At 34.6% G+C, this 26041-nt stretch overlaps 1 protein-coding gene across 1 annotated transcript in view; it reads left to right on the plus strand.

The window, feature by feature from the left end:
- Positions 1–26041, plus strand: part of GKAP1 (G kinase anchoring protein 1) — a 79849-nt gene that overhangs the window by 11263 nt on the left and 42545 nt on the right. Inside the window, exons 4-7 of the mRNA XM_059926322.1 lie at positions 28–171; positions 9051–9128; positions 12741–12864; positions 15274–15296. Of these exons, the coding sequence (XP_059782305.1) occupies positions 28–171; positions 9051–9128; positions 12741–12864; positions 15274–15296 (369 nt within the window). The remainder of the gene's footprint in view (positions 1–27; positions 172–9050; positions 9129–12740; positions 12865–15273; positions 15297–26041) is intronic.

Below are 26041 nucleotides of genomic sequence, written 5' to 3' on the forward strand. Positions count from 1 at the left end.
TTAATTTTTTGTTTGTTTGTTTCATAGCTCAGGAATCTTGCTTTTAAGAAAATTCCCCAGAAATCCTCCCATGCCATTTGTAATGCTCAGCATGAGCTATCATTACCAAACCCGGTACAGAAGGATTCACGGGAAGAAAATTGGCAAGAGTGGAGACAAAGAGATGAGCAGGTACAGCTAAGTAAATCAAATTGTTTTGCTTTGGTTTTCAGTGAATTTTTGCATTTTTAAGATAGCAGTGCATCTGACCATGACACCACTGTTCTGAGGAGCATTTTATATTGGATTAACTCACATGTGTTTGCTACTTTTTATAAGAGGTTCTGGTTTTTATCTACTAGGAAAGCAGATTGACACATTTATTATATTTGTTAGTTTTGGCAATTTCAAGCAGTTATTTTCTGAGTTTTAAATTCATCTGCCTTTTTACAAATGAGGGAGATATAGGGAAGGGAGAAAAACAGGATTAAATTATTTCAAGTAAAAAAAATCACATTTGTAAGACCAGAGGTCTCTTATTAAAAATACTCAGTGAAATCATTAGAGAAGTGCAAATCAAAACTACAATGAGGTATCACCTCACACCAGTCAGAATCGTCATCATCAAAAAATCTACAAACAATAAATGCTGGAGAGGGTGTGGAGAAAAGGGAACCCTCTTGCAGTGTTGGTGGGAATGTAAATTGATACAGCCACTATGGAGAACAGTATGGAGGTTCCTTAAAAACTAAAAATAGAACTACCATACGACCCAGTAATCCCACTACTGGGCATATACTCTGAGAAAACCATAATTCAAAAGGAGTCATGTACCACAATGTTCATTGCAGCTCTATTTCCAATAGCCAGGACGTGGAAGCAACCTAAGTGTCCATCAACTGATGAATGGACAGAGAAGATGTGGCACATATATACAATGGAATATTACTCAGCCATAAAAAAAACTTGAGTTATTTGTAGTGAGGTGAATGTACCTAGAGACTCACACAGAGTGAAGTAAGTCAGAAAGAGAAAAACAAATACCGTATGCTCACACATATATATGGAATCTAAAAAAAAAAAAAAAGGTCCTGAAGAACCTAGGGGCAGGACAGGAATAAAGACGCCAACGTAGAGAATAGACTTGAGGACACGGGAAGGGGGAGGGGTAAGCTGGGATGAAGTGAGAGAGTGGCATGGACAGATATACGCTACCAAATGTAAAACAGATAGCTAGTGGGAAGCAGTGCATAGCACAGAGAGACCAGCTTGGTGCTTTGTGACCACCTAGAGGGGTGGGATAGGGAGGGTGGGAGGGAGGAGATATGGGGATATATGTATATGTATAGCTGATTCACTTTGTTATAAAGCAGAAACTAACACAGCATTGTAAAGCAATTATACTCCAATAAAGATGTTAAAAAAAAATACTCAGTGACAGTTTTACTTAAAGAAAGAAAGACTTTGAGGAGAAACTTCTCCTTTTCAACCTTGTTGTAAAATAGTTTATGACATTTGTTTGTTTTTTTTAACCTATTTACACGATGTTTTGTTCTTTTATGCCTCTATTAAATAAATGTCATTAATAACCAAATCAAAGAGATAATTTAATAAAACCAATCAATTTCTTTTTGTGTGTGTGGTATCCAGGAAATTAACACACTAAGCCTGGAATGTACTCTAGGAGGTGCTGTATGTATGGGAAATTAATAGTTATTTTCTTATCTGCTAAACTGCCATTTGATCTGTTGGGAATAGGTATTGTTTTAGCAGATGTTTGGCTTAATGGAGTGGCTATACCTATCATGCTTGGGTTACCAGTTTTAAAAGAATTAGACTAGGGACTTCCCTGGTGGTGCAGTGGTTAAGACTGCCTGCCAATGCAGGGGACACGGGTTCGATCCCTGGTCCAGGAAGATCCCACATGCCATGGAGCAACTAAGCCCGTGTGCCACAACTACTGAGCCTGCGCTCTAGAGCCCGTGAGCCACAACTACTGAGTCTGCGTGCCACAACTACTGAGCCTGTGCTCTAGAGCCTACGAGCCACAACTACTGAGTCTGCGTGCCACAACTACTGAAGCCCACGTGCCTAGAGCCCGTGCTCCACAACAAGAGGAGCCACTGCAATGAGAAGCCCGTGCACTGCAATGAAGAGTAGCCCCTGCTCGCCACAACTAGAGAAAGTCCGTGTGCAGCAACAGAGACCCAACGCAGCCAATAAATAAATAAATAAATAAATAAATACATGTTCCTGTAAAAAAAAAAAAAAAAGAATTAGACTATACTGAACTATGCTCTTATCATAAACTACGTTAATTATAACATTTTCTATAGAATTTTGTAGTGCCTCAGGCTCATCTTTACGAGCATCAGTTATTACACTAGGGCTGTGCAAAAATGGTATTTCCGAGCATTGGTAAACTGGATAAATCATCTTGTATTTTTCTAGAGGGGTTATTTGATTCTTTTTCCCTTCTACAGCATTCATTATGACAAATTTTTTCTGGTTTACATGTATTATTAACGTAATGATCTACTTGTTTAGGCAGTAATAGAATTTGCTAGTGTCTTCACCAGAGAGAATTTCTCCCAGTGGCCCAAGAGGCACTGGAAAATTAATAAAGGAAAACTACTCAATTTTGTACCACAATAAATGCCACGTAATAGGGGAACTTAAGCACATATTTGATTGCCCTTCTTCCTGCCGCCATTGATTGCTGCCAAAATGACCAGGTAATTATGAGAAGGAAATAGTCAACTTGGCCCCAACCCTATATAAAAATATCATCCAAGGCTGAGGAACTTTGAGGAATTTCTGCTGGATATACTATTGATGGGTCACTTAGGAAAACCTGGTACCTTATTTGGAAGTCTCACTTGTAGGAAAATAATCAAGGTCATGAGAAGTAAAGTAGTTGTTGGGATAATTACAGTGACAAGTGAAGAAGAGATAAGGGCAAGCTTTGGGACTGATGGACAGTATACCACCTGGAATCTATTTTACTGTGTGGAATAATAGATTTTAAAAGTAGGGACCAGACAGTGACTGTACTAGGCAGAAGGTATGCAGTTGTGGTGGGTGTTCTCCCTCACACAGGGAAACAGCACTATGAGAAGCTCCATGTGTTGAGGGCTGAGCCAGTCAAAAAGCGGGATATAGAAATCCTGTCTGTTATGTGGCTGCTTATTTTAAACACAAAAGAGAAATGCTAAGACAAAGTTTACTACTCCTAAATTATCAAAGCGATAATGTAAATTTACATTGGCTAAGCCTCAGCATAAAATCTGAGAGCTGGCATTAAACAGCAACAAGATAGACAGTAAAGAAACATCCACTCCACTTACTTAGAAGCAAACACTGCATCTTAGTTGATCTCATGTCAGCTGAAGAAAAGTTTCTGCCACATAAAAGGAGAAGAACATTGTACTTAATGTCCAAAGTGAAAGTGTACTTTGAAAAAGATTTGCTACAGGGAACAGAGAAATTGATTTTAGACAGCACCTATTTTTTGCTTTAATAAAAACCAAGGAGCTAGAACATTTTGTAAAAGTCAAGGTGACGGTAATGTTATATAAAAAGGTGAAATAATAGACTGAGATGAAAAATCGGGTAAGAGAAATTGAAAGGGAGATGAGCAGAATACAAAATTTCTTTGCAGAAATGTATACATCAAAGGAGGTATACGTTTCACACTTGAAGTCGGTAGATTTTATGTGATATGTGATACATAAAATATGTGAATTATATCTCAGTAAAGCTGTTTAAAAAAAAGAATAGGCCATGACTTTGATTTGATTGTATTCAGAATTTTTACCATTTCTTTTTAATATTGAATCAAGATCAAGAGCCATATTGTTCACCATCACTTGTTGCCTGGGAATAAATCTCAGTGTAGATGTTGTTCAGGTATAACCTCTTATATTTGTGGTAGTGCATTGATAATACTGATTCCAGTATTACCTTTTAAAAATTTTACATCATGGCTCAAAAATAATGAATGAATAGAAAAATCTCTTCTCATGGATATTCAGTGATAAATAGATCAAATTTTATTGTGTATTTCTTACTATTGTTGTATTGATTCAGACTCCACATATCACTGGTTTTGTCCAACTCTGAAGTTGAATATCTGCTAGCATGTGCATAGTTAATTGTTTTTTCACATTGTAGCCTCTAGTACATCTATCTGATAAAGGCATTTTGCCAATAGTTTGTTCTGTTTTTTGTTTGTTTGTGAGTGTGATATTTCTCATTAACCTTGTGGCTGGTATAATAAGTCTATTGTTGATAGTTTGACTTGCACCTGGTTTTACTATAAGCAGTGCTCTTTGTTTTTTTGGCTTTTTCTTTAGCAACAACATTCATCACTTTTGTTCTGGAAAGCATTACTTAGTACTTGTTCTGTTCTGGAAAGACTCATACAGGTCATTGTGCTTTGGAAGTGAAACAAAAACTATAATGTCTTTAGGCCACTGGTCTGACCATGTTTCATAGCAGGAAGCTAGGAACAAATAGATTGATGACTCAATAAATTGAAATTTCAAATATTTACTATGTTAATTTTCTATTTATAATTTTCCTTTTCATTTGCTTATGTGACAATCACTCTTGTGCTAACACATACAGATTTATATTCTGTATTCACTGTATTAGAGTCCTGTTCATTTTAAAATTTATGTTTTTTATAAGTTGCATTATTTACTATTTTCATTACTACTTTTAATCCTTCAGTGAATCGTTGAACCATTTTTATTACTTTGAGATGTAATTAAAGCATACAACTTAATAAATGTAAACAGCACTCAAAAGATATGAAGATGCATTAATTGAGATGAACCGAACCTGATCATTAGTATGAACACGTAGATACAGTTTTTGTAGAATATTTACAACCTTTAAAATCATAATGTTCAATAAGACTACTGGAAGATTTCTGGGAAATGATTCTGCTTTCCAAATTAGTGAAGGTATATGTTCCACACTTTGAAAATCACTGAGTTAGAGGACCAGAAGGCACTACTGCTACTGTGGCTAAACACTTGGCTGCAAGTGTTAGATGTCCTCAGAATGTTGTTGTGTGTTGTGTTACAATAACCCTGTTCCCCTGAGAAATGAAGATTAATTCTTCATTTGGGATTTGTTTTGCTTGGATTCAAAGTGCGTAAAATTTTTATGGTACTTCAATTTACAAATTTTTAAAAATCTAGTTACAACATATTTACTGTCCTTCTCATTTTTCATTGGTTCTTCATACTCTTTAACTGATCATAAACCCTTGAGCTATAGGTTTATTTATTTAAATAGAAAAAAAATGTTTTACTACTAGATGGGGATAGGAGGCAATGAAGGAAGCCAGGAGGAAGGGGATCTGAAGTACTCCATCTTGGGCACATGTAAGTATCTTCTCCAATCCTGTAGGCATTTTAGTGCCTACTATTTCCTCTTTTTCTTCCTTTCCTCCTCCTCCCATAAGTACAAAGAAAATGATGAGGAATTCTAAATTTGCATACTTAACATATAAGATACTTTTTAAAAATCATGGTTTTAGTTGCATTTTCATGTCCAGTGCCTGTCTTTCAGGCCCAGACTTTTTTTTTCCCTCCCAGTTCTACCTCTACATGTACTGATTAATTACATTGACATCAGTCTTATGATTAACTAATTCTCTAATTAAGGCATGTTTAGGGAATTTGGAATCATGTTTTCTTTCTCTTTCCTGGTATTGTAGTCTTGTGTTACCTTTCTCCCTATTATCTGGAGTAAAAAATCTTATCTTTGAATCATTCTTCTTTCATTCTTCATATTTAATCAGTGTTCCGAAACTTGGTCATTCTTTGCTGAGAAATAGCCTTCTTTGTTTCCTGCATTGCTATTTTCAGGTCCAGGTTCCTGTATGCTGAGACTACAGTGGTTTAGCCAGACCCATTGATTCTAAGTTCTCATTCTTCTAATATGACAGTTTATTTCTTTAAAATTACTCTTATCAGAGTTCCTCTTTCATCTATCCTGAATCCATAATTTTTAGGGAGTGTCTGGAACCTAATTTTACCCTAAGCAATCGTATTTTCTACTATTCTCCAACATAGAGAAGGGGAATTCTAATTTATTGTGTGTAACTCTTGTGCCAGGTAGGCACTGTGCTAGGTACTTTACATATATTATAGCTTTAAATTTTCAAAACTACACTGCAAGGTTGATATTTCTGTTTCCTTTTTATTTATGAAGAAACTGAGATTCACAGAAGTTACATAACTTGCCCCGGATCACAGCTAGAATGCGTGGAATAGAAATATAAATTATCCACCTGTGTGATATCCCAAAGTGTGGATTTTTTCCACATCTCTCTTGTATTGCATAGTATTTATCTTTTATCATGTATCCCATAATATATATATTCTTAATATCATACTTTTTGTTCACGTGACTCTTTCCTCCTAAAATTCTTCCATTCATTTTGCTACCTATCCAAATTATATCTCTCCTTTAAGGACCAACTTATTTTCTTTTCTGTATGCTTCTTTGAATTCTATTTCTTGTTTACCTTTTTTCTGTCAACTTTTGTAGCACTTTTAATATCTTATTCTATTTTCTGTATGTCATGTGTGTTAGTTTTTTATTCCCAACTGGAGTAGAAATTCTTTGAGGGCAAAAGCCAAATTTTTGCTGCTACTTTAAAGGACTAGAGGCAAAGCACATAGAGGGTTCTCTGTGAATCCTTATAGGTTGAACCATACAGTGACATTTGGGAAGTTTTTCCTAGTTTTCAAAGAGTTAAACTGAAATTTAAATCATTTTTGCCTAATTGTATTTCCTTGTATACTAGTTTTTGTTAATAATTAAAAGGTAAATGTAAGCTTTAAACTGCTATATTTAGAATCAAATGCTGGGAAGAGCCGTATTTTTCACTTTTAAAAGTTCCATTTCATTCCGTTTTTATCCTTTTCTTAGAATCAGCTGTCTTAATATCTAAGTTACTTGAGATAGTTTGAAAAAAAAAAATAATGACATCTTGCAAGACTCCCAAATTCGTCTCCTCTTCTCCTGCCCACTAATTTATTTTTGGAATATCAGTCAGAATATGTGACATATTGGAAATAATCTTAAACGTGTTTTCTGTAAATGTTAAATGTCGTTAATATGGATTAAAAGCTTAGTGGTAAATTTAACCAACTTTTCTCAGAATAAACTTAAGTAATTTTGTTACTTTTTCTATGTTTGGATGACTGCTATGCTCTAATTGTATTGAATTATTTTGTACTCAGTTTGCTTTGAGTTTAGGTGGAGAAATTGGTGTAAACTTCCTTTTTTGTGTAACACTAACATGAATCCACTTCCTTTTTACCTTTTAACTGTATATTGTTTTTTAATATACATTTATATAATAAAGTATTTAAAAGGGTAACCTTTTAAAAAAGGTTACTTTTTCCTGATTATTATTAATTTGGATTGAATTAATTCTTCAGTTCTTTTCAGTTACTCCGTAGAAAAAGTATGTACAGTTTACTTGGGGCTTAACCAGAATTTCTAGTGCTATATGCCCTTATTTACCATTTTAATTCTAACTATTTTTCTCTGAGTTAGATTAATTTTTTTCTGTGATAAACCTATTTTTTCCTCCTCTTTTTGTTGTCTTAGTATAGGATTGGATGAAATGCTTTGATTAGAAGTAAAAGATTTATTAGTTCATGGTGTCCAGTGTTAACATTTTTCCACTTTTTAAGGTGTCCCTTTGAAACAGATGACTTCTTTTTGGAATTGGTTTCTGTTTTAGTTTAGTGTTTTTTTTAAATCGTTAAACAACAGAAACAATTCTGAATAACTTTGGCAAAAAATAATTTGACAAAAGGATACTGAGTGATTCACAGATTTGAATTAAAAACTAAACAATGAGACCTTGGGAAAGATGGAAATTAAGGAATTCTGGGGTGCTCAGAGGCATGAACTAGTACACTCACTTTTAGAGGCTATCATCAGCTGATTGAACCCCACTTACTTTGTGTTTGTTCTCAAATTTTAGTTCCTAGGAGAACAAAAAAGAGTTAGGTCCTTTGCTCCCATCCTGTTGTTGGTGATACCATACACATATTTGTGTGGGTATGGTAGTGGGTGGTATATAGAATTAGGTGATTGGCTGTCTTGCTGGAATCCTAGGACACTGGATTGAATTGTAGTTATTCAAAGGAATAAAGGAAGGGATTATGGACAGACAAAAACAAGCAATGTCCACTAAATTTATGCTTTTATTATACAGTATGCATAGGTCGACACATACATGTAAACAAATCCAAGATGTTTACATGTGGCAGCTATCCTATTCAGCTGCAGATATACCTTATCCCCAAAGGCAGACAACCCAAAGTCCCGTCCAGCCACTGTACCAATTCTGTTTGGCAATTAGGAAAAGTAATTCTTAGAGAGTGATTTGTTTGGAGGGTGGCAGAAGCTAGATTATAAGAAGTTAAGGTGAGATTGAGCGGTGAGAAAGAGGTACCAAAAGATACAGATCACAAAGAATCATTTTATTATAGTGTTAGAGGAGTTTAAAGGTAGGGAAGTCATACAAAAGGAATAAAAAGATAGCAGTAAAAAGATGCACTACAATTTTTCTGTAACATCAGGCATATACCAGGACAATTGGTCCCTTATTTAAAGGTTCTATACCTGTGAATTAGTCTGTATTAAGTAGATGGTATGTTTTATAATGCTTATTGAGTTTTCAGTATTCTTATATTTTTGAGTAATAATCACTGTTATATTTTCTGTGTCCAAAACTAGATACCATCTTTAACATCTATTACAGTGTCAATTCCTTTGTGAGATTTTTTTTTATTACAGTAAAAAGATTATTATACAACAGATAATTGACAATGAGGAAATAAAAATATCAAAATAGTAAGTTTTTGCTTTGGTATCTTCTATAAAACACAGAGTTCTCTACTTTGGCATGGATAGATAACTTTGGAGAACCTAGACTGTTTATTGAAGTATTTGTTTTCTTATCCTGTATATATTATCGTGTTGTATAATGCTATTATCTGTTTATCGTTAAACTTTCTTTTTATTTTTAGCTGACATCTGAAATGTTTGAAGCAGATCTTGAGAAGGCATTGTTGCTAAGTAAATTAGAATATGAAGAACACAAAAAGGTATTTATACATTTATGGATTTAGATATTTTAGGTTTAAGTGGTCAAAAGTTAGAACCACCCTTCCTGAATTTTGTATAAAAGTTCTTTAAAGTTTGTCCTAAAAATTTATCCTTGTAACAAAGTAATTAACATAAAGTTTTCATGAGATTTCTCCTCAAGTTCTGAGAGATAACAGAAACACGAGCACTAAGCTTTGTCTGGTGATTTGGAATGTTCAGTTAAGAAATTTCTCCAACCAAGATGAAGGGGAGAGAGGAAATGAGGCTAATAGCAGATGATTTATTTTAACTTATTTTAAATGAACATAGAAAATAGTTAAATTTTAAAAATTTAAGTAACTGTGAGTACAGGGGCATCCATTAAGAGACTCTCTGCTAGAGATACACTACTAATTAACTGAAGTAAATAGAAGGACATTTCTGATAATTTGGCCTTGTGAATTCAGCATTTATCACTAAGCTTTGATATTGGGCTGTGTGTTGAAATGCATTCTACAGTTTGTAACTGTAGGGACATTTACGCAAAAAGTAGTGTTTGTTTCCCTTTTCTATGTTTAAACTGAGCATTTATATCATCTCCATATTATTTAACATTGTAGTCCTTTACATATATTGGGAATTTTTTTTGGTCTGTAAAGTTTATTCAACTTGTGATTACTCAGTGGTTGATCATAAATGGCCTCTGGTCATGCTTAAGGGCCTTTATACTATGTCATTGTACACTAGCTTCTTCACTCAAGAGGAAGGGAGGAGAGGAATTAACATTTACAGTAGATGATTTTGCTATTTATTTATAGCTCATGGGAAGAGGATGAAGGTTGCCGTTAGACTGGACTTGGTACACTATATGTGTTAGTTTCATTTTCCATGTCCCTATTCCTGTTATCCAGAATAATCAAGAATAACTATAATCCTTGTTGTTACTTGTCTGTTTAGACACAAAGCTGGCAATTACAAAAGTGGATACAGCTAGCTTTACTATGATTTAATCATTTAAATGGACTTTCACATTACACTGGAAAAATCCTTCTGACTTGCCCAGTTTGAAGATAAAATTTATCAAAAAGAATATTATCATACAATGATGATTTGTTGTTGTTAGATATATGTCTACATTCTAAAGCTAAAAGGATTAGCTGTACCTATGGAGAAGGAGTAGAGTAGATGGTGTTGGTAAAATATGCTCCCAGCCAGTTTTCTTGGCGCATAGGCCTGGTACCTAAAAGCATAGGTTTTATCAGGCTATAATGACTCTCAGAGAATGGAGAAACTCCTTTTGTATGTGATGGCTAGTTTGATGTGATTACATTGATGTAGCCATTGAGTTTTAAGTCAATATTCCAATAAAATAACTATAATTATTTTAGCCTAAGGATTTTTATAATAGCCAAGGTGTGGGATGGCATTTTCTATCCTGTCACTCATTCACCAGTTATTTTTTTGACTAGCTAAAATTTGCTAGGCATACAGTCCAAAGATAAAGACATGGTGCAAGCTATTGAGTTCAGTGGAAGGAGACACACCCATAATTGTAGTGTATAGTATTGAGAGATTTTATGTTTTCAGTGCAGTGGGAATTCAGGAAGATAGAAGAATTTTCTGTGCTTTTGATGGGGGTGGGTTTTAGGAAAGGATTCTTTTTTTTTATTTGATAAATTTGAATGTTACAATTTGTAAATTTAAGATGTACAGTGTGTTACTTTGATACATTTATATATTTTAATATGATTGCCAGTGAAGCAATATTTATCATATTACAGCATTGTAGTATAGTATTATTGACTATATTCATTATATTTTGCATTGGATCTCTATGGTTTATTTATTACTCATTATAAGTTTGTATACTTAAACACCATACCCCCATCCCCATCCCCATCCCCATCCCCATCCCCTGGTAACCACCATTTTACTCATTTTATTTTAACAGGTTTGACTTTTTTTTTTTTATAGATTCCACATATAAGTGATATCATACAGTACTTGTCTTCCTCTGTCTAACTTATCTCGCTTAGCATAATGTGCTCAAGGTCTATCCATGTTGTCACAAATGGCAGGATATCTTAGGAAAGCGTTCTTAAAGAGGAGTCGTACTCAATGTATCAGAAGTTCAGCAGTAGGCAAGAGAAAGTAGGCATTCTCAGGGAAGGAGTGACAAGTATATGACATGTACACATGAAAGAGTAGCATTTTGAAAAACTATAATTTGCGGACCTAGAGTTGCTGGAGATACTGCCACCAGAATAGAATATAAATAACCTCATGTACAGGCTAAGGAGATTGAGTTTTATACATTTGTTGGCAGAGAGCTGTTGAATATTTTTAACTTTCAGATTGATTACAGGTTTTCATTTTAGAAACTTATGCCGTAACGGTGTAGAAGATGAATGGAGGGGCTAAAATTAGAGAGTGTTGCAGTGTCAAGCTAGAGAAGACAGGGGAAGTGACAGAAGGTATGAATAAATGAGAATAGATTTAAGAGATCTTTAGGAGATAAACTCAACAAGACCTAGGGACTAATTTGCATATGAAGTGTATAGGAAGAATAAGCGAGGATGACTGAAGTTTCTAGCCTAGACAGTTGTGTAGATGATGGTGGCATTAAGCAAGGTACTTACTAGAAGATCAAGTAGGGAAGGCAGGGTGAACATATTTAGTTTGCAGATGTTTATTGAACATTCTGTTTGAGTACATACACAAGTCATCAGGTAGAACTTTAAATTTTGAGTTTGAGGAACAACAGGTATAAAGCATAAGAAGAATAGGTTAAGAATGGAATAATGGTAAACAGCGGCTGCATTTTTAAGAATATAGTTGGGAAAAGAGAAACCAGTGAAGGAGACTTAAGAATAGTGAGAAGTGTATTGAGAAAACCAAGAGATGCTTGAAAAAATAATGTCTTTGGGTGGCATTGAAGAGGAGGTTGACTTTAATTTTAGTGTCAGAGACTAGCAGAATCCAGATTTCAGTGTGGTTAAGAAAGGAAATTGAGGGGCTTCCCTGGTAGCACAGTGGTTGAGAATCTGCCTGCCAATGCAGGGGACATGGGTTCGAGCCCTGGTCTGGGAAGATCCCACATGCCGCGGAGCAACTAGGCCCGTGAGCCACAACTACTGAGCCTGCGCGTCTGGAGCCTGTGCTCCGCAACAAGAGAGGCCGCGATAGTGAGAGGCCCGCGCACCGCAATGAAGAGTGGCCCCCGCTTGCCGCAACTAGAGAAAGCCCTCGCACAGAAACGAAGACCCAACACAGCCAAAAATAAATATAAAAATAAATAAATTAATTAAAAAAAAAAAAAAGAAAAAAAAGAAAGGAAATTGACTGTAGATTATTGTGTTAAGTTTGGTCCTGAAATGAAGAAGAAGAGGGTGGCAACTAGGAGTTACAGACCAAGGAATAGCTTTTTATTTTTATTTTAGTGTTTAAGAGGGAAGAGATTGAGTGTATAAGTAAACAGGTGTCTTTTTATACGGTTTGGCTAGCCTATGTTTTGATTTTCTTATTTGCCTCTTATCTTTAAAAAATAAAACTTTAAGAAACATATTGCCCATTGGTTAGTTGATTTTACTAGTGTTAAACCGAGCTTAATTATTGTTGGTAATTTTTTTTAGGAATATGAAAATGCTGAAAATGCATCAACTCAGTCAAGGGTTATGAATAAAAAAGACAAAAGAAAGACTCATCAGGGAAAAGACAAACCTCTCACAATATCACTAAAAGAGTTTCAATCTGAAGGTAATATACGTATGAAATCTATTACACTAGAGAAGCTATTCTTAGTCCTTGTATAATTTCATTTTAAGTACCTCTCTAATTTTTAAAATAAGTAAAGATTGTTTTATTAATATGTTACTTAGAATGTAAAAAATGTAAACCTGCTTGAAAATAAACTATTTGGGGGTTAAAGTAATTTAAAATCAGTCATTAAAACCTCATAAAATTTCAATAAGAATTTATCTTTATGTATTTCTGAATTTGTTCCTTTTCTAAAACTCACTGAAAATAAAAATTGGTATTTGTAGTTTTTGAGTCATCTTGAAACATATTATTGTCCTTATACATAAATTGATTTGGCTTACACTAGACCAGGAATAGTATTTTCAGATTTCATCCATTATTGGTCAACCTCTTCACGTTATCTGGAACTATATCTTAGAAAATTAAAACGTAAATTTTTAGAGTGGGACTTATTACCAGAAATCTCTTTATAACATCATTTGTATTGGTTTTATTGAACAAAGAAGACAGAAGGAAATTATACCATCCACTGAACTTTTGAAGACAGAGCACAAAGCACATTATTTTTGAATTGGGAAATGGTGAAAACTCTTAAGTCTGTGCTGTATAATATGGTAACTACTATTCATGTGTGGCAATTTAAATATCAGTTAATTAAAATGAACTAAAATTTAAAATTCCTTAGTTGCATTAGCCACATTTGGTGCTCAGTAGCCACATGTAACTAGTAGCTTCAATGTTAGACAGCACAGGTATAGAACATTACTGTCATCACAGAAAATTTTGATGAAGAGTGCTGTGCTATACTAATCAGAATAGTTGCTAACCGGAGAAACAACAGGGTCCTACTGTATAGCGCAAGGAACTGTATTCAGAAAGAAAAAAGAGTAGTTGCTGACCAAATGAACAGCTCTTTCTTCATTGACCAAGAAGTCAGTTTGACTCATATGAATTTAAGCTTAATACATTGGGCATTAGTTCCATGAGGATTAATAAGACCATAGCAATAATCTAAAAAAAACCAAAACCCCAAAATACTTTACTGTTTTCAGAAACAAGCCTACCTGTGAAGTTAGGAATAAATTTAGAGAATCATATTGTTTTCATTTAAGGATGAGAAAACTTTTCCCTATAGTCTGCTTCTCTAAGTTGCTTTGTTTCGGGGTTAAAAAGAACAGATACATGTTAAATTTCCAACTTTAGTAAGAAAGATTTTAATATAAGAATTATGTCATTAAAAACTAGACAGAGACATGAAAAGAATACTTTTTAAAACTTCTTTATTTTTCATATGTTTAAGTACTATGTAAATTTATTAGGTGCATTGAGAAAGACATTAGTGTGATACTGTTAAAGGGAAGCTGTACAACTATTTCAAAACATGATTAACACAGTCATAGTTCTTCCTTGGGTTTCTGGCATCACATTGTATACTAGGTAGAACATGCTAGAAGAATGACTGGATAACCCACCAGGATTTGGTAGTTTGACCTGAAACATGTGATTTTGACATTTACTGGGTTTATGGACTCTATTCTGATCAACAGATGCTTTAGAGAACTGGACCAGCTTTTAGATTCTCAAATAGATTTCTCATAAGAAGCTATGCTATTAAATTATTTTTAGTCCTTGAGAATGGAAAATTTCTGCTGTGCACGAGAAGCATTGTTAAATATTAGATATCCTGATCATCTCCAATTTAAGAACACTTGCTACCTATTTGTACTTTAGTTCAACCTTATATCTGTGTGGATTCCCTATGTCTTCCTTGTAATCACTTCCCAGAAATACTGTGTTGTTACTAAGTCAATGATTTGTTTAATTTGGATATAGTTATGCCATCTTTTTTGTATTCATTTATAAACATTAATTTTTAGGATTTTTTTCACAGTATTATCAAATCACTATGATATGTATTTTTAAAATTAAAAAAAAACTAGGTAATAGTTTTGAAGGACACAAATTACTATTCTACCTTTTATTTTATTCCACAAAGGCAGTGATCTGTACAATTTTTACAGTAACAGTACCCTGTGATTGATTTTAGACATACTTACCCCCCCTGCAAGTTCTTCCCCCGCAAAGTTATGTGAAACCACAAATCTAAAATATATGGGATTCAAATGTTTAAAATTTAATAATACCCCTTGGTATGGGTGGCATTTACTGGGATATAAGTCTTTTAAGCTGAGCAAATTAGTAATTATATGGTAAATTTTAACATCATATCCCTAGAAAAGTAAATTCTGATGTGAGTCCCAGACAACCCCCAAATGTCTTCTGTAACTCTTATTATAATTTTGAAATTCTTTTCAATAACTTTGTTTAAATATTTTTTACATACTGAAATATTTTATATGTTTATGTCCTTCAGTGAAGTCTCACCATTTTTTTTTTCATTTACAGATCACATTAGTAAAAAGACTGAGGTAAGTATTATTATAACCATCTTTATTCTAGAAAACACTTGATGATTTTTTTTGTTTGTTTTTTATTTATTTATTTATTTTTGGCTGCGTTGGGTCTTTGCTGCTGCGTGCGGGCTTTCTCTAGTTGCAGTGAGCGGAGGCTACTCTTCGTTGCAGTGTGCAGGCTTCTCATTGTGGTGGCTTACCTTGTTGCAGAGCACGGGCTGTAGGCACACGGGCTTCAGTAGTTGTGGCTCGCGGGCTCTAGAGCGCAGGCTCAGTAGTTGTGGCGCACGGGCTTAGTTGCTCCGCGGCATGTGGGATCTTCCCAGACCAGGGCTCGAACCCGTGTCCCCTGCGTTGGCAGGAGGATTCTTAACCACTGTGCCACCAGGGAAACCCACTTGATGGTTTTAAGAATGATACTTTAGTGTTTAGCAGTAAGTCTGTTTTGAGACATAGCTATTTAACCCATTAGCTTGTCATGAATGAACTCAATCCTGTCTCTGGCAATTAAAAGGATATAAAGTACATTACAGTAGAATAAAAATACTATTTGCATGCAGTATAATATCGTTTGACTTTAGCATCCTAATTGTTGTGTGTCTGAAGGTTACCACATGTAAGCTTAAAATTTTAGGGAAAAGTGGTGTAACGCTTCAATCTTTACTAAAAAACATCCTGAAACCATGCCTCAGGATATTTTGGAATTATGGAAGTTGTGAGGTAAGCTGTGATTTTATAGTTTATATCTGTGGATAAGATAACCTGATCATATACTTCTCTTACCATTCACCATTAGAGGGTAGTGCAGCCTACACATAATTTCCTAGTGTTATTGATTACTTTTTTTCTTTTAAGACTCTAATACCGCCTCTATAAACCTTTTAGAATTGGAAGATACTACTATAAAATCTCTTCTAATATTGAGGAAGTTACTAATAAAATGTTAGAGTTCTTTTGACTTCTTTAGGTAATAATTGAAAGTTTCATTATTCTTCTGTTACATATTATTCTTGTTAGTAATTCCATTAATTGATTTTTTTTAATGGTCACATGTTCCTTGATTTCACTTTAGAATGCATACATGGTTTTGAGCACTTTTTGTTGTTGTTGTTTTAGGTGTTTTCTTGACAGGTCAGGGAAATGAAATCCATCTCTGAGAAAACCACATCTAAATAACTCTTTGACTATATTAATAATATAGTCCTCAACTATGCACACAAGCACAAAATTGATTTGTTGTTAGACAGATGATAGAAATTCTTTTAAAGTTATTTACAAACCACTGTCACTGTTTTTAGATTAAAATTTAAATGACTGCAAATATAGACTGAGTATTAATTATATGTTTGAAAGTGGAAAACATGTACTTTTGGACTGATTTCAATTTTTTTTTACCCATTGATTTATTTGGAGGATAGTTTTATGCAAATGAGAAAGCAGATACAAATGGTACACCCTGTTCTTAAGATACTACCAGCAACTGGTAGTGGAGGGAAAAATAATTTTTATAAACTATTCATGCTTGCTTTTTCTTCTTCACTGATTTGAAAGAAAAAAATGCAGACTGACAGGATCTCATCTATTTAATATACTTAACCCAAGTTGTATTTAAACAAGCATAGGTATGTGACATAGCATATGTTTTGTCTCTCATTATAGTTTTAGAGCTGTTTTCTATTATTAAATAATTTGATGTGTAATAAAATTCACTTTGAGTAATCCTGATGATTAAGACATTTTAAACATTTGTAAATGCATTCTAATTATAATTTATTTCCTACATAACTATTTTAAGAAATTGGTCAAAAGAATATGTAATTCACATTATCCTATGACACTTGTTAAAAATATACCAAAGTTATGTTGTATTTCTGTTAGTATTATTATTCATTTTCTCGGGACTTGGATATTTAAATGTGCAGTGGTTATGCCATTGTTCTAGGAATTTAGAAAAACTTTTTTCTGGAGAGTTAAAAAAATAAGTCTGAAAAAAATTCTCATTTCAACTCTAAAATGAGATATGTTTTCTACTCCTAAAAATGTACTAATTTTTGTTACCTTGTATGCTCAATAATTGACTTAATTCTTTCCATATTTAATATGTCACTTATGCCAAGAGATTTTTTCCCATGGGTACTCTAAAATTCCCAACCTCTGTCGAGAGCAAAGGCATGGTATCTTAGCCATCCCCTTTTAAGTCAGGAGTTTACTGGGTAAAATTCAAAAAAGAAGAGATGTTTACTTTATTGCTTGGTGAGGATGAGTACTTGAACTGCCTGTATATTTCTGTAGCTGCTAGCTAAATGTGTTCTCAGGTTAATTTCGTCATTCTCCCTTTTCTTTCTCCATCCATCTTGGTTATGTGTTATTAATCTCAGTGTTTTCTTTTCAGTCCCAGTTCTTTTTAATCTCTCTCACCCTAAAACAATTGGAATAAAAATGACACTTGTAGGAGTAGAAGGTGGGAACAATTAAATTTTCTTCTTTGGATGTCCAGGAGATGTTACACTGTTAAATCAGTACCCTCCCCATTATTCACTGCAATAGTCAAGAAGATCCCAAGAGAATTCTAGACAAGCAGAGTGAATAATAGAATAGGTGCTCTTAAAAACCTCAAATAATCATGCCTTTAAGGAACATTACTTGATCCTTAAAGTTTTTTTGTTTTTAATTTTAACTTGTTGCCTTTTTAAGTGTCAGTGCTTCTGGATAGAGTATCACATAGCTACTCCTTTCTCTTTAGTCCCACTTTTATCAGGCCTTCCCAACTCCAGTCCTTCTAATGCCACTGAATAACTTTAAAAATTTTAGTGATCATCATATGGCTTGCAGTCTAAAAGGTCAAGTCTTCAATAAGCCTAAATAGACTACCTCTAGAAGAGAATGCAAGAAGTTGTAACAGTGGTTGCCAAAGGGTGGGGAAGAAGGGGTTCCTGGGACAGGAATAGGAGAAAGGCTTACTTTTCACAATATAAGCTGTTGAATTTTCTATCTAGTCTATGTACTACCTATTAAAATTTTATATTAAAAAGAAAAAACACTGGGTGAGAGAAAGAACCGGGGAAAAAACCCAGTCCTATGTGGCTCCACAGCCTATTTCTTTTTTATTGGACTGTGCTTTCAGCATGTCTGCCTTGGATATATGAGCTTGTATAAATAATTTATTCATTTTAGATCCTAATTATATTAGCTAAAAAGTAAGATGTGGGATCTGTTGATTTCTAAAATTATGATAAGTGGTCAGTGTGTGATTGAAATAAATATTACATGCTAAAAAATGAACCCTGTAGTTAATACTACCAAAACACAGGAGAATAGCAATAATAGATCATTAAATTCTAAAAACAAATTCTCCCTAACTTTAAAAAATCTCACCTAAAATCTTACTTTACCTAAGCAATTCAGCCTATATCCTACCCCTCTCAATGTCCTGAATCCATTTTTCTTCCCATGCCTTTCCTTATTCATGTTTATTATATTTGTTAGCTCTCTTGGTTATAAGTAACAGAAGCTGAACTCAATTGAGCATAAGCAAGAAAGGAGACACTTACTTGGTTCATATAGCCAAACCATGGAAGAATAGGGAAAGAACTGGCCTCATAGTTACTGGAGCCATGGATTTTATATAGCCTTAGGATAGTTCATTTTTCTCCCAAGTCTCAGTTGCCATTTATGGCCTCACCTCATGGCAGTTCACATGGTTACTGGGGGACCTCAGGGTTACATCATTATAGGATTTCCTATAAACTATTAATTAGCTCTTGAGGCTTGATAGAGTGAAGTTCAGGTGTTTTTTGTTGTTGTTTGTTTTTTGGAGAAGAAGGGAGCAAAAGTATTTCCTGGGTGGTGTGTCACACTTCCTGTCATCTCAGCATCAGGGGGCATATAATGTCTGGTTATTGTTATGTTAAAATTGATGAGTGGTTCTGTCATTCTCCAGTAAAAGGAATCACAATTTCTTGGAGAAATGGCTCTGCTTCTAGGGCTGCAACAGGGTATATATAAGATGAGCCCGGAGCATCTTGTAGTGCCAGAAAATAAGGAAGTGCTCAAAAAACAAAAGGATAGGCTTGGGGCATATCAGAGGGACATAGGAACCAACCTGAAATACTTTGCAATGGCCAGAGCTGGGACAATATGAGAAACAAAATTAAATCCCTGAGTTGATACTAATATAAATAAGTTATTTGAATAAATGAGAGACAAGAGGCAAATCTCCCATACAGAAAATTTGCAGTAACTTATATGATTTATTCCCCCTCCAGGAGAGGGAGCTTAACTCCCTCCACTCCCCTTGAGTGTGGCCTGTATTTAGTAACTTGCTTCCAAAGATAGAGTACAGAAAGGGAGGGAAAATAACTACACTGGAGAAACCTGGCAAACACAGCTTTGACCAGGTGATCAATGTTATATTATTAGTGATAAATCATGTTGATAGCATGTACCCTTGATACGATGTGAAGAGAATGGCCTATTCCTCTGTGGGTTTCCCCCTAAAAACACATGTCTAATCCTGAGAAAAACATCAAACAAACCCATATCAAGGGATGTTCTACAAAATACCTGACCAGTATACCAGTATGACTTGAAAATATCAAGGTCATCTAAAACAAAGTCTGAGAAAATGTCATGGGTCAGAGAAGGCTAAGGAGACAGGGTAACTAAATGTAATATATCCTGGATGGGATCTTGGAACAGAAAAAAGACATTAGGGAAGAACTGCTTCTAGGGAAATCCAGATAAAGTGTGGAGTCTAATTATAGTAATATACCAATGTTGGTTCCTTAGTTGTAACAAATGTACCATAATAATGTAAGAAGTTATCAACCGGGGAAACTGGGTGAGAGATATATGGAAACTTTGTACTATGTGAAACTGTTCTGTAAATCTAAGACTATTCTGCAATTAAAAGTTTATTTTAAAAATTGATTAGTGGGTTCAGGTTTGTGAGCCAATATAAAGTTTCCCATCAGACTTTCACGTGATGCTTTTAGTAGCTATTAATGATTATTTGCTTGATAATAATTATTTCTTTAGAGCTTGTTCTTCATTAAATTTAAATTTATTGCTTCAGGAATACATGCATACAGTAATAATTGAATGATAAAGTTTATGAAACCAGTAGTATCCCAGCTATTTTCATTCCCTTACTACATTTTAAAGTCCTTCTCATATTTCAAGATTGACTCTGTGTCAAGCCATGCAAGAGTATTTAGAGTTCTTCTGAACGTGCTGTATTTTTTCATACTACCTTGTCTCCCATGTATTCTTCCCTTCCATCTTTCTCAGTGGTGTCTTTTCCGTGGATAGTTTGTTAGTTCTTGTGAGGGGCAGTGAAATCAGGAACAACCTATGTCACCATCTTGATGATGTCACACCCTTTCCATCTTTTTTTATTTGGCTAACTATGCATCAGAACTTGGCCAAAGAGTCACTTTTTCCTGGAAAGGTTCACTAATCATGGTCTTATTTAGATGCCCAAACATCCTGTGTATTCTTAATATCACTCAACACCCTGTTTTATCATTGTTTTGTTTCTTCACTAGAATTTGAGTTCTTGGAAGTCTACGACCATATCTTACTGCTTTAATTTCTTTGGTAGTCCTAACTCCTTTCACATAGTAGGTAATGTAAATGAATGTTGGTTGATGAGTGAATGTTCTGCTTTCCTTCTAAAACTTTCTCTAGCCTTTTTTGGTCTGCTTCTTCTGTGTATTTTTATCACACTATAACAGAAGCATATAGGTTTTAATTCCTCTGCCAGTTCAAGCACATTGTTAGGGCCTTCATGGAGTTCTGCATTAAGAAGAATTTTAAGACTGCATCCTTGCTCAGCAAGAAAAAGTGCCACACTATCAGTTAATTATGTTTGCCATTTATAAAAGAGGAAGAAGTGGCTGCATGCTTTACAGGTATTTGCCATCCCTGATGTGTATAGAAGAGTGCTTAATTATTGTGTTTATTATTATATCATGTGTTGGTTTTTGTCTTTCGCAGTAAATTGTGCGTTCCATGAGAGTAGCTGATATGTAGCACAGTACTAATTGCATAGTAAGGGTTTAACAAATAATTATTTCAGGTCAAATTCAAGACTTGAGTTCATCAGGGTCTGTTCTAGGGGAAAGAAGAAAGTAGACTTATCCTATATATACTGTCATCTTTAATACTATGCTTATATAAAGAACACCATTATTTTGATTTCCTCTTGGAATAAATTCAAAGCAGTCAAGTGTGGCAAAAGAGGAATAACATACAGATGGAACATTTTGAGGTTTACATGTTACTGTATATTAAGGTATCTTAAAACTATTTTGGGGGGTTTTTTCTTTGTTTCTTTTAACTGTAAAGATGGGAGGCTATTCTTCTAAGAGTTGGCTTGGAGCCCTTAGAAATATGAAAAGAATTGTTAATCAGTGCATTTATACTTGTCAGTTTACTCTATAAATGATGTGTTCTTCAGATAGGAAACAGGTACTCAGTGGGAAGCTAGGTTTGTTTACTAATTGAAGTATAATTTGCACACAATAGAAAGTACCAGTCTTAAGTGTGCAGTTTGATGAGGTTTGACACATACATAAAGTTATATGACGTACATTTCAATCAAGATAAAGAACATTTTCATTACATTACAAAAAATTCCCTTCGGCCCCATCGCAGTCATTCTCTCATGCCCTCCCCTACCCCCCACAGGCAACCACTTTTGTGATTTCTACCATCATAGATTAGTCTTGCCTCTTTATTTAAAATAAAGCATACAGTATGTTATTCTTTGGTCTGGGGCTCTTACCCTCAGCAAAATGTTTGAAGATTCATCCCTGTTGTTGTGTAGGAGTGGCTTTTTCCTTTTCATTGTTAAATTATATTCTGTGGTGTAAATGTATCACAGTGTGTTTGTTTATTCATCTTGTTGATGAACATTTGGTTTGTTTCCATTTTTTGACAGTTATGAATAAGGCTGCTATGACATTTTAAAAAACAGCTTTATCAAGGTATAATTTATGGATACTATAAAAGCTATCCATTTTAAGTGTACTATTCAGTGGATTTTAGTATATTTACAGAGATGTACAGCCATTACCATAATCTAATTTTGGATTATTTCCATCATCCCCAAAAGAAACCTCGTGCCCGTTACCTATACCCCTTTTGCCCTATCCTCCTCTCTCCCCTGGCCTAGGCAACTACTAATCTATTTTCTGTTTCTATATATTTGCCTATTCTGGACATTTTGTATGAATGGAGTCATAAAATATGTAGTCTTTTGTGACTTCTTACACTTAGCATGATGGTTTTTAAGTTCATCCACGTTGTAGCATGTATCAGGACATGCTACAGTTCCTTTTTATTGTTAATAGCATTCCATTGTATTTAATTTTATTTCTGTATTCATCAGTTAGACATCTGGGTTGTTTCCACTTTTTTGGTTATTGTGAATAATGCTGCTATGAACATTTGTGTACAGGTTCTTTTATGAACATGTGTTCAATTCCTCTTAGGTAAAAACCTAAGAATGAAATTGCTGTGTCATGGGGTAGATGATGTAACTGTAAGGAACTACTAAAGAGTTTTCCAAAATGGCTGTGCCATTTTACACTTGTGGACGTATAGGTGGGAGTTTGTGAAATAAAGAAAGTTATTTTTGCATTCCTTGCAGGGAGGCTGACAAAAGGTTTTTTATGATACTAGTCTTAGTTCCTTGCACTAAACTTTAAATGAAAAACATTTTCAATAATTATTTGTATTCCTCTGTGCCAGTAACAGCAGAAAGTGTAATTTAAAAGCAAAATGCGGGACTTCCCTGGTGGTACAGTGGTTAAGCCTCTGCGTGCCCGCTGCAGGGGGCCCGGGGTCAATCCCTGGTCAGGGAACTAGATCCCTCATGCTGCAACTAAAGAGCCCGCATGCCACAACTAAGATCCTGCACAAGGCAACGAAGATCCCATGTGCCACAACTAAGACCCAGTGCAGCAAAATAAATAAATAAATAAATACTTTTTTAAAAAGCAAAATGCTTTTTACAATAATAGATTATAATAATACTTAGACATAAATCTAATAAATGATCTGTGAGACCTATATTGGGAAAATTATAAAACTTTATTGAAAGATAGTAAAGACTTAAATGGAGATACATACCATGTTCATGGATTGGCAGACTTATTATAAAGGGGTCACTTTTCCTGAGGTTAATCTATCAAATCAGTGTAATCCCAATCAAAATCACAATTTAGTTTTTAAAATAAAAATGAAATCACTTCTAAAAATTAATGTGAAAGTGCAAAGGACCAAAAATAGCCAAAATGCTCTTGAGGAAGAAAAAGATAGGAGGACTTGAGCAATCACATATCCAAGATTTTTTTTTATAAAACTAATAATTAATACTGTAAGGATTTGGCACAGTGATAGACAAATAGACCATTAGAACAAAATGGCCATAAACAGACCAACCATGTGTGTACCCTTGATTTATAACAGAATGATGTGGAATATTACTGGGAAAAGGATGTACTTTTTAGAATAAGTGGGTTTTGGGGGGCCAGCTGAATATATTTATGGAAAAAAGGGATTGGATTATTCACATCATACACAAAAATTCATCCGCAGTGGATCAAAGACCTAAAAGTCAAAGGCAGTGTTCTAATTCTTTTAGGTGCAAATATAAGAAGAATATGATTTTAGGGTAAGGAAGACACAAAACCCACTAGATTTAAATTTATACATTGAATCAAGCACTTCTTTTCATCAAAGTATATTAGAAAAGTGAAAGGATGATCTCCAGAGTAGGAAAAGATTTTTTTCCAAAGAAGAACTCAATTGAAGAATGGGTGGAAAAACAAGTACTCACAAAAGAGGATATTTACATGTCCTTAAAAACATACAAAAAGATGTTCACCCTCTTTCGTGATCAGGGAAATGCAAATTAAAACCACAGTGAGACAGTTATTTATCCTCCATGTTGGCAAAAATCAGAGTCTGATGATTTGAAGTGTTGCTGAGGATACAGCATAATGAATAGTATGCTGCTTATGAAGAGGTAACCTGTTATAAACAGTTTGGTCCAACATAGTATTGGATGTCCTAGTCAGGGCAATTAGTCAAGAAGAAGAAATAAAAGGCATCCAAATTGGAAAGGAATTCATAAAACTGTCATCGTTTGCAGATGACATGATATTACAGTTGACCCTTGACCAATGCAGGGGTCAGGGGTGACAATCCTCCGCTTAGTCAAAAATCCATGTATAGGGGCTTCCGTGGTGGCGCAGTGGTTAAGAATCCGCCTGCCAATGCAGGGGACATGGGTTCGAGCCCTGGTTCGGGAAGATCCCACATGCCGCGAAGCAACTAAGCCCGTGCGCCACAACTACTGATCCTGCACTCTAGAGCCCGCGAGCCACAACTACTGAAGCCCGTGTGCCACAACTACTGAAGCCCACGCGCCTAGAGCCTGTGCTCTGCAACAAGAGAAGCCACCACAATGAGAAGCCTGCGTCCCGCAACAAAGAGTAGCCCCCGCTCACTGCAACTAGAGAAAGCCCGCGTGCAGCAGCGAAGACCCGATGCAGCCAAAAATTAAATAAATGAATAAATAAATAAATTTATAAAACAAAAACAAAAAACAAACAAACAAATGTATAATTTATAGTTGGCCCTCTGTATACACAGTTCCTCCATATTAGAGGTTCCTCTGTGTTTGGAGTTCCGCATTCACAGATTCAGCCAACAGTAAATCATGTAGTACTATAGTATCTACTGTTGAAAAAAAATTCACGTATAAGTGGACCCATGTGATTCAAACTCGGATTGTTCAAGGGTCAACTGTAATATAGAAAACCATAAAGACTTCACCAAGAAACTGTTAGAACTAATAAATGAACTTCGCAGGGTACAAAACCAAGATACCGAAATGTCTTTCATTTCTATGCCCTAATAACGAGCTATCAGAAAAATTAAGAAAACAATCCCATTTGCAATTGTATCAGAAAAATAAAACACCGAGGAATAAATTTAACCAAGGAGGTGAAAGACCTGTACACTGAAAACTACAGGAGTACCCTAGGAGATACTGCTGGTTTGGTTCCAGACCACCACAATAAAGCAAATGCTGCAGTAAAATGAGTCACACGAATTTTTGGTTTCCCAGTGCATATAAATTATGTTTACACTCTACTGTAGTCTGTTAAGTATGCAATAGCTTTATGTCTTTTAAAATGTTCATACATTAATTAAAAAATATTTTACTGATAGAAAATGCTAACCATCATCTGACAATACAGGATTGCTATAAACTTTCAGTTTGTCAAAAACGCAGTATCTGTGAAGCGCAATAAAGCAAAGCACAATAAAATGAGGTATACCTGTATTCTATTACACGGGTCCATTTATTCCTGTGCTAATATTGCAGTGTGCTCATCACATCATAATGTCTTATATATGAAAGAGCAAGGGACAGTTGTTAGTCATTAGAAAAATCAAATTGGATCTCTACCTTCCATCATACATTAAAATCTGTTCCACACAGATTGAATACTTGTATATGAAATACAAATTATACCACCCTTAGAACTATAAAATATAGGGGAATATGTTTCTGACCTGGGGGTAGGGGAAAACTTAACAAAAACACTATAAAATGAAAGATTGTTAAATTGGATGCTGTTCAAAATAAGTAACTTATTTTCCACAAAAATACTAAAAAGAATTTAAAAGACAAGGCACAAATTGAGAGAAGCTATTTTCGAAACATGGAACTGATCTCTATC

This window comes from Balaenoptera ricei, chromosome 6, assembly GCF_028023285.1.
Source record: "Balaenoptera ricei isolate mBalRic1 chromosome 6, mBalRic1.hap2, whole genome shotgun sequence".
Classification (NCBI taxonomy): Eukaryota; Metazoa; Chordata; class Mammalia; order Artiodactyla; family Balaenopteridae; genus Balaenoptera; species Balaenoptera ricei.